At 36.0% G+C, this 14,423-nt stretch overlaps 1 protein-coding gene across 1 annotated transcript in view; it reads left to right on the plus strand.

The window, feature by feature from the left end:
* The first annotated feature begins 2,531 nt into the window (after window positions 1-2,531).
* LOC139141715 (2-oxoisovalerate dehydrogenase subunit beta, mitochondrial-like) overlaps window positions 2,532-14,423 on the plus strand; it is a 39,179-nt gene continuing 27,287 nt past the window's right edge. Inside the window, exons 1-5 of the mRNA XM_070711324.1 lie at window positions 2,532-2,716; window positions 10,283-10,360; window positions 11,111-11,179; window positions 11,581-11,714; window positions 14,173-14,328. Coding sequence (XP_070567425.1) covers window positions 2,557-2,716; window positions 10,283-10,360; window positions 11,111-11,179; window positions 11,581-11,714; window positions 14,173-14,328 — 597 coding nt within the window. The 5' untranslated portion in view covers window positions 2,532-2,556. The remainder of the gene's footprint in view (window positions 2,717-10,282; window positions 10,361-11,110; window positions 11,180-11,580; window positions 11,715-14,172; window positions 14,329-14,423) is intronic.

Genomic DNA, 14,423 nt, shown 5'->3' on the forward strand with positions numbered 1-14,423 from the left:
TCTGTACCATAAATGGAACCTTTTCAAACAAGTTGACAATTCAATACATACTGGTACTACTGACCCATGATTCATCAAATAACTGACCAAAGCAAGTCGACTCGCATATAATCATTGCTTTAAATAAACGAAACCCAACAAAATACGAAAGACCATTTATGATGCCTATGCATTGATAGAAGTATAGTCCAAAGACCTCCCCTCCCCTTGACACAAACTCACGTGAGCTGATTTTGTTCAAACTTGAGATAATGGTGAGTTACTGCAAAATGAAGATGTACATTTTAGTTGCAATATACCCGTAATGGCAAGCCAACAACCATTTTGTCAAGAATTTTTCTAATATCAAGGGCCACCACTCAAACATGATTGAACTGATTTCGTTTATACAAGACACAAGGACAGTGTACAATGGCGTAGAAGGCACAGCATGCTGTGCAGCGATATGGTCGAATGTGGTTGCCAGTTGACAACTTTTTTATATCCTGAACTTTTTGCCAAGATGAGAAATGCGTGTTTCCGGTTATAAGTTCCCCTAAATACAGAGTTGTTAAGAACATTTTTTTCATTTTCTTAACTAAAAGAAAACTATTAAGATTAACTTTTTGTAAATTTTGGAAACGTCTCACCGTATAGGGTCGAGGTAGAAATAGGGTCGAGGTAGAAATAGGGCAGATCGGATTTAAACAAAACATGATTTTCCCTCATCATACTCAAATAGATCATACACTCGAACTGAATTCGCCGAAACACGGTACAAGGGCTATGCACTACATCTTGGTTGCAAAAATATGATCTAATCACGATCGTTTACAACCTGTAAGTTCGCCCGATTTAGCGAGACCTTCGATAAATATTATAATTCGTTATTTACGGTTACAATGAAACTTCGTTCCTATAACTCTGGAAACCCGTCAGTGCTCTGAATACAGCCACAGTTGACCCCTAGAGGACTTTCAAACTGTCACCAATGAAGAAAGCAGTGTCCTGCACGTAATACGAGGCACAATAGGTCTACTTGGCACATTGGTTAATTGGGTAAGGTAACGCGCAAGTGGAGAAAATGCTGAGAGTCTAAAATGAATAAACAAAGAAACGGAACAGCGCATGATTAAAATTAGGTCGAGTAACTTTGTTAACTAATCCCGAAAGTCCCTTTGATGAAATATCGCAATTCTGCAGCCATAAATTGAGGGGTATTCATGCTCAGGATTTTGATTGAAATCACAAAGAAACTTATTTTAGCCGGTACGGTAATTTGTCAGAATTTATGAAACGTGTAGTTTGATTGGAGAATGTTCATATTCTATGTTCTTTCATCTGTTCAAGGTCGTCACCATGACTTGGAATTTGTTAATTGTCGATAAAAGCTAAAAAAAAAATTAAAATCGTTCAAATTGTGATACTTCCCCTCATTTGGCCTGCCATGGATTCAAGTGTCTAATACTGAGATGAAAACAACTATGTTAGAAATCTGTGCATCTTGAAACAACAAACAGAACTACTATTGACCACAAAGCTGTTTATACATTTTCCAAGTATAATTGTGTCCACAACACTACGCAATGTAGCTTGCAAAAAAGTCTGTAATATAATGTGTAATACTCAAGCTGCTAGTGTTCATTCCGTTGCTCTTACCCCCAAGAGTCTTTCTCATACATCACTACAGTTAAGCTTACAAACCAAAGTTGCTTATGACCAACATCTGTGACCGTGTCATTAACAATGGCTCGTATTTTGCTATATTTTATAAAAACGATAAAAAATACAATGTCACTGTAAATTGAAAATCGAGATGCATCTTCGATCTTCAATCATCGCCGGGCTAAAATATCCACCTCTTTCATTACTTTCCATCACATTTCGTCAACTATAAGCTTACAAAAGTTAAGTTTTTTAATCTCATCAAGTAGGCCCATATTTGAATTTCTGAATTTCTGTTTTTATCCGCATGGAAGGCCCCTCTTAAGACTTAGTAGAAGTGATAACGGTGGGTGACGTTTGAAATCGGAGTTTTGTCATTTTCATTCCTTATCTTCGAAATCTTCCACCTTTTGATGTTCAATGATTATACAATTGTTTCTTTCCTGGCGAAAGTTTGATTTGTAAGCTTAAGCTTGCGTTTTTCCTCCGGGCTCATACCATATAGGCTAACTCGATTTGAACAGTCTAGATAAAAAACTGTATAAATGACCATCGTAATTAAGAAAACATATTTAACATAGTTATGATTAGGTGTGCGTTAGCCTACTTGGAAATTCACTGAACGAGTAGGGTTTATTGCGCGTCCAAGAGTGACGTCTTCTTACATGCCAAGCACAGCAGAAAGGCAACGCAAACCTATTTTATTTCAGAATTGTACGTTATTAACTTAATATTTCGTTATTTATATTACACGCCCAGTCTGTGATACCGTACGCTACAGCGCAGCCCCTGGTCTATAAGGCGCCTGACACTTGCTTGCATATCCAGTTTTACTTGAGGTTGCTCAGCGTAACTTCCCATGACCCTTGACCCAACCCAGTGACTACTTCCACTGAGGGCGTACTTTGCAACATGGCGACTATCATCAGAGGCTTCCTGAAAGCTTCTGCGGCAAACCTATTTTGTCGCTTGCGGATTGTTTCCAAGTATCCCACACATTTGTCTGCTCCAGTACTTTCCAGACTGTCATCAGGATGGGCCTACACACCAGAATCACCTCCAGAGGATTTAGGTAATGATTATTTTGAAGTAACGAAAGCAACACGACTAACTCACAGTCGAGAAATGGGTCATCGATCTGCCTACACAAGGTCACATTTACGCTGAATGTACTTGTACTCTTACAAATTCAAAGACTATCATTAAAAGTTATATCCTTGAACCTAGAGGAATGTCCGGAATTTATACGAATACAAATGTGAGCCAAGTGTCATTGATGCTGTGTTTTGGGTTTAAGAACTAGCAATGCATGGCAGGGCTGTGTGTTACCTTTACTTTACTTTACTTTATTGCTCAACAACACACTCAAGGAGTGCGGTAAGGCAAAAATTACAAAACTCCGCAAACACTGGATGAAGCCGCAAACACTGGATGAAGCTGCTGCTGGGGGAGGAACTAACGTACAAGAAATAAATTTGGCAAGAGGTAGTTTGTTTTCGTGAGTAAAGATATACATGAACTTTTCTCTATCATTCAAATCATGAAAGCCAGGATTATACAAACTAGTGGATGAAAATAGACTATCTCGATAAGCTCTGTATTTTGGACATTCTATTACAAAGTGAAATTCATCCTCAACTAAAGACTTACAATGCTTGCAGAATCTTTCATTTGCAGGAACTTTTGGAATTGACCTTCTACCCAGTTCTATTTCTAGGTTGTGATCCGAAATTCTTAGTTTTGTCAGCCACCTCCTATAGGTAAAAGATCTTATATCTAGCAAGTAACTTTCAAATTCAAATTTTGTCTTAAATAGTCTGTAAGTTCGGAGCTTATTCCTCTGCATTCCACACTTCCTTGTATCATTATGAATATTTCTCAACCATGTTTGATCATAAGTTTCACATAAACTATCATATACATTATTAACTGTGGAATTGATATTGCAAACACAAGACCATATATCACTCCCACTGTAAGAGTTCAAATGCTTTGTATATAATTAGACCAATCTGAATTCAACCTGGATGTATAAGCAGATCTCAGTAAGATGTCATCTGATAAAACTAATCTATGCCAGTATTTGAGCATGTGCTTTATCACCAGAAAGTGAATTGGATATCTACCCAGCTCTCCAACAACACCATCAGACGGTGCATGTTTAGAGACTCCTAGGATAAATCTATAAAAAGATATACTAACATCATTGAGAAAGTTACATTTGTCATTAATTTCATGTCCCATATTTCATGTCCCCATATTTCACAGCCATATGTCATAATAGGAACAATTAAACTATCAAAGAGTGATAATGCAACTTTTACAGAAAGTGAACCATTTTGAAGGCCCTTACGAAGGCTGAAAAGAGCTTTCATTGCCTTCAATTTAAGATTATGAAAATTACCTTTGAATTTACCATTTGGGGTAATGACAAAACCAAGGTAACAGTACTCTTTCACTAAGTCAAGAGTCACTCCATTGTAAGTGAGTGTAACTCCTTTTACAAGATGATTACTTTTGTTAAACACAATAACTTTCGTCTTCTTTATATTAATAGACAATTTCCATTCACGACAAAAACTATGAAGTTTATCTAAGCAGCTTTGTAAGCCTGTTTCAGATTCTGAAATCAATAAAAGATCATCAGCATACATTAGACAATTGATAAGGAGTTTACCAAGTTTGATAGGACAGTCCTGACTGGAACCATATGTACTGGGAAGATCATTTATAAAAATATTAAACAAAGTGGACTTAAGTTACACCCTTGCTTAACTCCTAAATTGGAGTCAAATTCTTCAGTAAAGCAGTTGTTACTTTTCACACAATACTTAATGTTGTCGTACATGGACTTAATTAAGCTATAAAAATTACCATTAATGCCATATTTCTGTAATTTCCAAAGTAAACCTGTACGCCAAACCCTGTCAAATGCTTTCCAAAGTTACCGGCGTTTATACAGCCTATAACGCCGGTAACACACAGCCCTGCCTGGCAGAGCTAGGTTAGGACTATTAATTTTAGCTTTTTAATATGTAACAGGTCTGACCTGAGAGCGAGCGCAGCGTTAGGGTACATCGTCATTGATGTTTTCAGGCAATAGCATGCTAATTTCTGTGTTTGATGCATGATCATGATGCATATCTTGGCCATTACCATTCAGGTTGAATTGTTGTCAATTGTTTTCTAGAATAACATTTATAGCCATTTAACTCGGAAATGCCAAGTTCACTAGCGAAAATTATTTAAAACTGGTAAATTATATGATTCCGATCAGTTTATTATATTAAACAGGGGCGGGAACAGAGGCAGTCTAATGTAAAACACGTACTTGATATTCCCGTCGGTAGCTAGCTCTCAGCACACTGTTTTTAATTCTTGCGTGAGTTGACCATTCGTTCTCGCGAGAGTAGGCTTGTTTCAAAATGGCGGCGCCTAGTGATGACCGATCCGGGCCTTCAAAAGTGATCGAAAATAGTCATTTTGAAACAAATTTCACACTTTCTTTGGAACAGAGAGATTCTTTTGTCGGCAATACACATTGTCGAGTAGTTTTTGTGGTAGATGATATCTTTAATTTCACGCAATCCGTGTAAAAGTATTCAAAATGGCCGCCTCCATGGAACTGTGCTCTCTTTTCAAACTCGTAGGTATATAGAGATTCCATTCTAAATTTCTTGTACACGCATTAGTCTTAATGCTCGCTTCGCGAGCGGCCTTTGGCCGCTCTCGCTGCGCTCGCTATAAATTCAGAATAGTGGTCTTTCGTGTGGTGACCAAATCTTGATGGCACCTGTTGAATTTGTTCGTATGAAGTCCAAATCTGGAAAAAACTATTTTGGCTTAATTACAATAATTGCAATTCGGCAGCCTCTGGAAAGGCAAACTTTCCAAATTCTTTCTAGGAGCATATTGTAATGAAGGATACTGAGGTAGTGCATGGAGGTAGTCTCTGCTACCTCCATGGACAGTGTGACCAAAAATTGGACCCAATATGGTTAAAATGGCTGAAAGACGACTAACTGTACAATAATGAGTCCAGTAAAAGGTGCATTTACAGTTTCCAAATTATTTCCGTAAGAATATTGTATCTACAGGTAGAGAATATTGTATCTACAGGTAGAGAATATTGTATCTACAGGTAGAGAAGTCCAGTGAAAGAAAATGGAAGATTGTCCTCACACTGACCTATGTGTTGCCAGTATCATGGACACAAACCATTGTTTCTGGTCAGTGAAAGGTGTGCACTGGTAAAAATGCGTGGTGATCAAGTACAGCACTATTGCGTCACTTACTTTCTGCTTTGGGAAATCCTTAGGCGCTGATTTGTGCTGCATAGCAGAGCCTGTTCATAGCACAGAACCAGTAGAAAAATGTCTAAGGTACAATTTGCCCGCATGGCCATCCTTACCCTTCCTGTGGAAAACAATGCAAAACGTCATACATGTTTCAAGTGTAAATTTCGTGAGCATTTTCCCAAATGAAAAAATGCATTTTGGGGGAAATTTTAGTACCAACCTTCACAGCGTTCAGTTTGAAATGCAACTATTTCCATTCACGCGATCTCCCGTTGCAACCGTTTGTGGGAGATGGACTACTTACAAGATGGCATCCCCTCTGACATTTGTTGACATTGTGAGTTCGGAACTTTCAAGACTTTGTAGCTAGGGACTACCTAGTTCATAAACATAAATTTGCACAAATGTTGCATACTTAAGGTGAATTTGTACAAGTTATCATTACCTGAACCCCACTTTATGCCTTCAATTTGGAACATTCACTCACATTGTTAAGGAATAGGAAGACCTCTCAACTGGTCACCCTATCTTTGGTATTGAAATATTGACTTATTACAGTAATTGGAAGGCTAATTTCCTGACGAACAATGGGCAGGCAGTGAATGGGCAGGGACAGGCAGTAATTATTAGGACACCTCTACCCTAGTCACCTTTACCCCGTCTTAATTTCCTTCGCTATTTAAAAGGGACAAATTGTATCATTATCTCGAAAGCACATTGTCGGGTTTGATCGATGTTCATAGCACTTTGAAGGGCTTTAGCGGTGTACAGGTGTACCTATACTAGTACTCCCCATGCCCATTGGACCCAAGTCCTGATTTGAAGCTGTTTATATTTTGGGCTGCCATTCAGCTAGTCATTATATATACCGGTGAAATTTATGTACAAACATGAACAGGACGTTGTCTGTTTAAGGTATTCCTGAGGACATTGTTTTATCATTGACACATTGAATCACATGTTGCCAGCCTGGGACTGATAGCACAAACACCAGCAGTGATAGCTGCACCCCAGTACTGTGATACTCAATATGACAATGTACATGTACATTGCAGATTCCACTGCAAGTGTAAAGTTTGTCATCTGAAGCTCGTAAAGTTTGCCTGTTCCTGATAGACTGTCGAGTACTATTGAGAGTACCATAATTTAACCTTTAAGTGTAAAACATAAGGGCCCTCAAGATCATACCACATGCAATGGTAACAGGGTACAATTGACTGGGCCCAATTGATTTTTGGTCCAATTAGACTGGAAAGTGTTGGGTCTAGATGAATGTTACTACTATTGGTAACCATCTCATTGTGATACCCATGCTGTAACAAACATGGGTATTATCAATGCAATGTTGACTTTCTAGGATTTAGCACTGCACTCATCATCATGTTTGTGTAGTATTGTACTACCCAGCACTACTTAACAAAGCGAGTGGAAGAACTACAGATCATAAAGTGATGACACAAGACAGTATAGTATTTCTTAGTTTTACTGAGAACTGTCATGCCAAAACCTTCCTGACCTCACTAACTGTATCAATTAAAGTAAAAATATATTTAAGCTGGAGTCATCATGTGCACTCACTAGCATTGTGGTATTGCTATGGCAGCAACTGATGTTGAGGTGAAAAATTCTTATCTTACTGCAGCATAATTAATAATGTGAATCAGTTAACAGCTTGCAGCTGCATAGCAGGCTTGAATGATGTTATGGATAATGCAGTACATAAAGATAAACATCTATGGGTACATCTCTTAATTCATAGAGATGTACATATTCTTGAAAATATCTATAATTGAGATTGTTTTTCAGGTACATTATTTGTAACTTAGTGTGTCTATCTCAGTCATTTCATGATTTCATGTGTGTCTGTCTCAATTATTTCTGTTTGTGTGTGATGATACAGTTACTATACCCGACGTGCATGTGCTAAGCTCTACAAACATGCATGGTACAGTACGTCCATGCCCCAAAACATGTCACAATGCCAATTTGGGTACACCTGAAGTAACAATGTGCCTAAAATTTACCAATATTTGAAACACAAAATGGCTACTAACTCTATATTAACTCTAGGGGATAAGATGGATTTATTATTTTCACGAAAACAATACAGTGAAAATGTCATTTAGTCAACAACCTGTGAATTGAGTTCACACAAGTGGCATGCTAGAAAACTGCAAATTGGAAGAATCCAAGTACATGTCCCTAGCTGTGGAACCTTCTATGTGTATCTTCTATGTGTATCTTTCAATTACTTGTTTTATGTTTGCTTTGATTAAAGTGCCAGTTGCTGTAATTTTTTACAATACTAGCTCCGCTGTCAGAGACGCGGAGCTTATCCGATAGGCTGATTGTCCGTCGTCGTCCGTCCGTCCGTCCGTCCGTCAACAATGGTCTTCTTCTCTGAAACCGCAAGTCAGATTTCTTTAAAATTTGGTATGGAGGTTCATAGGAGTGACCTCACTCAAGTTTGTTCAAATTGTGGTGAAATTTGCAAAATTGTATTTTTGAGGCATTTTTTGGTGTTTTTGGTAAAAAAATCTTCTTCTCTGAAACCGCTTGTCCGATTGCTTTGAAATTTGATATGCAGTTTACTTAGGGTGACTTCAGTCAGATTTGTTCAAATCGTGGTGAAATTTGCATATTTGTATTTTTAAGGCAATTTTTGTCATTTTTGGTAAAAAAATCTTTAAAAATCTTCTTCTTCAAAACTACCAGTCAGATAGCTTTGATATTTGGTACATATGTCCCTAGGGATGATCTATTTCAGATTTCTTCAAATTGTGCAGAAATATGCAAATTTGCATTTTAAAGGCAATTTTTGCCATTTTTGGTGAAAAAATGTTTTTTTTTCAAAACGTACTGGTCTGATAGTTTTGAAATTTGGTATTCAGGTTTCTATAGATGAACGTAGTAATATATATTGAATTTCTGATGAAATCTGTAATTTTGTATTTTTGGGGCACTTTTCACCATTTTTGGTCAAAAAATGTGTATTTCCAAAACTACTTATCTGATAGCTTTGAAATTTGGTATACACGTTCCTACAGATGAACTAAATGATATCTATTGAAATTATGATGAAATCTGCAATTTTGTAATTTGGGGCAATTTTTTCCATTTTTGGTCAAAAAGTGTGTTTCTCAAAAAGTACTGGTCTGATAGCTTTGAAATTTGATATACAGGTTTCTACAGATGAGCTAAGTAATATATATTGAATTTCTGATGAAATCTGTAATTTTGTATTTTTGGGGCAATTATTGTCAATTTTGGTCAAAAAATGTTTATTTCCAAAACTACTCATCTGATAGCTTTGAAATTTGGTAAACAGGTTTCTATAGATGAACTGAATGATATGTATTGAAATAATGATGAAATCTGCAGTTTTGAATATTTGGGGTAAATTATTCCCATTTTGGGTCAAAAAATGTGTTTCTCAAAAAGTACTGGTCTAACAGCTTTGAAATTTGGTATACAGGTTGAAATTATGATGAAATCAGCAATTTTTTATTTTTTTGGGCAATGTTGCCATTTTCGGTCAGAAAATTTCATTCTCAAAAAACTACTCATCGGATAGCTTTGGTTGACATGTTCTTAGGGATGATTCGATGTGATATATTCAAAGTATGATGAAATTGTGTATTTTTGCAGCTTATTTAGCCACTTTTTTCTGGCCATTGCATTGAGCTATCAAAGATTTCCACCTTCTTCATCGACATGTGTCAAAAATAGTTATTCTCTACATAAACACAGTGGAGCTATATCGGCCGCAAGGTCGCTTGTTTTTTCACCATTGTTAGCTTCATGTCAACTATAGTTTCTTGTTCTACTCTCCAAAGCATATGGAGACAAACAGTATTCAGCATGTCAACTCAGTCTGTACATCTATAAACTGCATTGTCATTGTTGAAAATTAAATTCTGGTCGGGACTGGAATTCATATGCAAACAATAATAGTGCATTTAATTTGGTGACAAGCGAATTATCAGGCTTTTAAATGCCTGTTTAAGTACATGTAGAACAAAAACTTGCAATCGACATTCAAAACAAAAATTCAGCTTCAATGGACTGGCCCCTTTCAGGTCAATATTAAAGATTGATCAGTCTTCCTTTTCTTCTGAAATCATAATACAATGAACCATTTCCATCTTATATGTTACATCACATACATGTTTGCCTTCCTTGAGTTGTGCAGATATTTTGAAGGCTTCTAGCAAAATGCAAATATCGGTAATGTAGTTATAAGCCAGAAATAAAAGATCTTGTCAACACTGAAAACCATAATTAATTATCAGCTTTTCCAATGCTAATCATGCATTTCATTTAAATATTGAATATTTCAGGAGAGTCAGTTAAAATGAACTTGTTCCAGTCAGTCACCAATGCAATGGATCTGTCTCTTGCCAAAGACCCGACAGCAAGTAAGTTATTTATCTCTGATCAGTGTCCAGTATTTTAGTTTGTAGAAGTTGTGAGGATCAGTCAAACTATAGTCAGTGGACACAAAAGAAAAAGTAGCCGAACTTGAAGAGTATACAACTTGGGATTGGCAAAACAACTCAAGTCCTCAAAACAACTCAAGTCCTGGTATAAGGTTTGTTTTTATTGATACAAGCCCTTTTTTGGACGTTTCTGCTGTACACAGACAGCCTTCAGACAGACAGCCTTCATCAAGGGCTGAAAATAAAAGAAGAAAAACACAGAAAAATCCTGCAGACTCATAAAAATTATGTAAAAAGATTAAAGAAAGTCAATTTGAAATTTTAGCAATAAAAAGCCAACCTTTTACCATGCATGAGGACTTGAGTTGTTCTACCAAAGCCAATATTTTACTTATAGTACGTCAACAATCACATGTTGTCCTTTAATTTGGACATTTCAACTAGAACATAAACTACTGACTTTTGTATCGGTAAAGACAGTATTTTCATGAATGTGTTCTCATACAGTATATTGTGGTGCAACGGTGGTTTACACTTACACGATGTTGTGCTTGTATTCAAAGGAACTATACAACAAACTTAACTGATATGTAAAATGATATGTAAATACTGAGACTTCTAGTTGTTACTGACAAAAAAAATCAGCATTTTTATTGATCTTGCCAGATCAATAGCTGTGTTAATATTGGTATGCCATTTGTACATTCATGAACTTTGTAATTTTTTCAGTCATATTTGGTGAAGATGTAGCATTTGGTGGTGTGTTCCGTTGCACTGTTGGACTGGCAGATAAGTATGGTAAGTCTGTCATAGTTGCAAGTTACATAAAATATGATGATAGCTTAGATGGCATATGTTCCAAGCCAATATGAAATGCTTATTAGCATAAAGAAATCTCCAGAGACTGACAAGTGACTCCAAAAAATCTGAAAAACTTGTGTTGTAAGGCTGCTTTCACAAATAATGGTTGGGGGTGGGGGGGAGGGGGGGTGGGCTGGAAGAATCATTCTTGAAATCTATTCAAATCAACTTAACATCCAGCAGAATCTTGCACACTGCATTTGGAGATCTGGATTCAAGTTTTCACATATTGCAAAAAAATATGGTGATCTGTATCAGTAGTCGAATGCAATAACATGTGTATCAATACAATATGATATGTACACTTTAAGACTTGAATGGTTCTTTTCCTTTTCTAGGTAAAGACAGAGTGTTCAATACACCGCTGTGTGAACAAGGCATTGTTGGTTTTGGTATAGGTGCTGCTGCTGCTGGAGCCACTGCCATTGCAGAAATTCAGTTTGCTGATTATATTTTCCCAGCATTTGATCAGGTGAGTAATTGTTAGTATCTGCTGGTGAGGTCATGTCAAAATAAACAACAAATTGTTTGTAAAGGTCACACCGCACTACAGAATCTGGTCCCAGAATGTCATTGTTTTGTTTCTAGAGCGTGAAAGCATGTAGGTAATTTAATCAAGGGTTGGTCAGCTCAGAACTCATAATTTATGTAGTAGTGTAGCCACAAGATACGGAATGTTACATATTAAATTTTCAGTTTTGTGTTTTCTGAAACAAAAGTACTGGAAATACTGGGTTCATTACTAATGGGTTGATTTACATGGTAAAATTTGCAATGCTTATTGCCATAGGCACAATCCATCTACAGGATCTGTAGTTTAATAGAACACTGGAATAGTACCAATTGTACTATGATCACTGGAATAGTACCAATTGTACTATAATCACTGGAATAGTACCAATTGTACTATAATCACTGGAATAGTACCAATTGTACTATAATCACTGGAATAGTCCAATTGTACTATAATCACTAGAATAGTGCCAATGGTACTATAATCACTGGAATAGTATCAATTGTACTATAATCACTAGAATAGTATCAATTGTACTATAATCACTGGAATAGTACCAATTGTACTATAATCACTAGAATAGTGCCAATTGTACTATAATCACTGGAATAGTGCCAATTTTACTATAATCCCTGGAATAGTACCAATTGTACTATAATCCCTGAAATAGTACCAATTGTACTATAATCACTGGAATAGTACCAATTGTACCATACTCATTGGAATAGTACCAATTGTACTATAATCACTAGAATAGTGCCAATTGTACTATAATCACTGGAATAGTACCAATTGTACTATAATCACTAGAATAGTACCAATTGTACTATAATCACTGGAATAGTACCAATTGTACTATAATCACTGGAATAGTACCAATTGTACTATAATCACTGGAATAGTACCAATTGTACTATAATCACTGGAATAGTACCAATTGTACTATAATCACTGGAATAGTACCAATTGTACTATAATCACTGGAATAGTACCAATTGTACCATACTCATTGGAATAGTACCAATTGTACTATAATCACTAGAATAGTGCCAATTGTACTATAATCACTGAAATAGTACCAATTGTACTATATTCACTGGAATAGTACCAATTGTACTATAATCACTAGAATAGTGCCAATTGTACTATAATCACTGGAATAGTACCAATTGTACTATATTCACTGGAATAGTACCAATTGTACTATAATCACTAGAATAGTGCCAATTGTACTATAATCACTAGAATAGTGCCAATTGTACTATAATCACTGGAATAGTATCAATTGTACTATAATCACTGGAATAGTACCAATTGTACTATAATCACTGGAATAGTACCAATTGTACTATAATCACTGGAATAGTACCAATTGTACTATAATCACTGGAATAGTACCAATTGTACTATAATCACTGGAATAGTACCAATTGTACTATAATCACTGGAATAGTACCAATTGTACCATACTCATTGGAATAGTACCAATTGTACTATAATCACTAGAATAGTGCCAATTGTACTATAATCACTGGAATAGTACCAATTGTACTATAATCACTAGAATAGTGCCAATTGTACTATAATCACTAGAATAGTACCAATTGTACTATAATCACTATAATAGTGCCAATTGTACCATACTCACTAGAATAGTGCCAATTGTACTATAATCACTAGAATAGTGCCAATTGTACTATAATCACTAGAATAGTGCCAATTGTACTATAATCACTAGAATAGTGCCAATTGTACTATAATCACTGGAATAGTACCAATTGTACCATACTCACTGGAATAGTACCAATTGTACTATAATCACTAAAATAGTACCAATTGTACTATAATCACTAGAATAGTGCCAATTGTACTATACTCACTAGAATAGTGCCAATTGTACTATAATCAATAGCCGGACAAGTTTACATCATTTATACTACATGTACCATCAATTAAGTGCATCGCCAAATGAAAAGGACAACATGAAGTTCCAAAAGCTGAGCCCCTTGTAATTAACCTTCAATTTACTTTGGGTTTGTCATTCATTGTATGTCAAATTCCAGTTCCATGGAATGATGGTGTACAATTGCATAAAGGCAACTTCACCTGTACTGGGTGTTATTTTTGCACATTTTTAGCATGAGATATAGAAAGCAATCTTCTGGCAATGTTTGTAAGTTGTTAGTTGTAAGTCATACATACACAGCTTTTACTAAAGGGACATTTTCATAGTGCTCTATCAATGTAGTCACAGGAAACATGGCCTGCTGGAATATTCCAGAATTTTTAACTTCTAGACTTTATTTACTGAAGGTAAAACCTTCAAGAACTAATATTTTGAAAACAAAATACTATTAATTATTTTTAAAAAATTAAAAAAAATCCCACAAAAACAATTCATTTTCTTTATCATCAGATTGTAAATGAAGCAGCTAAATTTCGATATAGGTGTGGCAATCAATTTGATTGTGGTAAACTGACCATTAGAGCACCATGGGGAGCTGTAGGACATGGTGCCTTGTACCATTCACAAAGCCCAGAAGCCTACTTTGCTCACACACCTGGCATCAAGGTAAGTTGTGTACAAAAAGATATTACACGTTCATCTGACAGCATTTTAGTATGTGTGTGCATCCCAACTAACAGTTGACCTTTTTACTTCCGCTG

Source organism: Ptychodera flava, chromosome 10, assembly GCF_041260155.1.
Source record: "Ptychodera flava strain L36383 chromosome 10, AS_Pfla_20210202, whole genome shotgun sequence".
NCBI classification, from domain to species: Eukaryota; Metazoa; Hemichordata; class Enteropneusta; family Ptychoderidae; genus Ptychodera; species Ptychodera flava.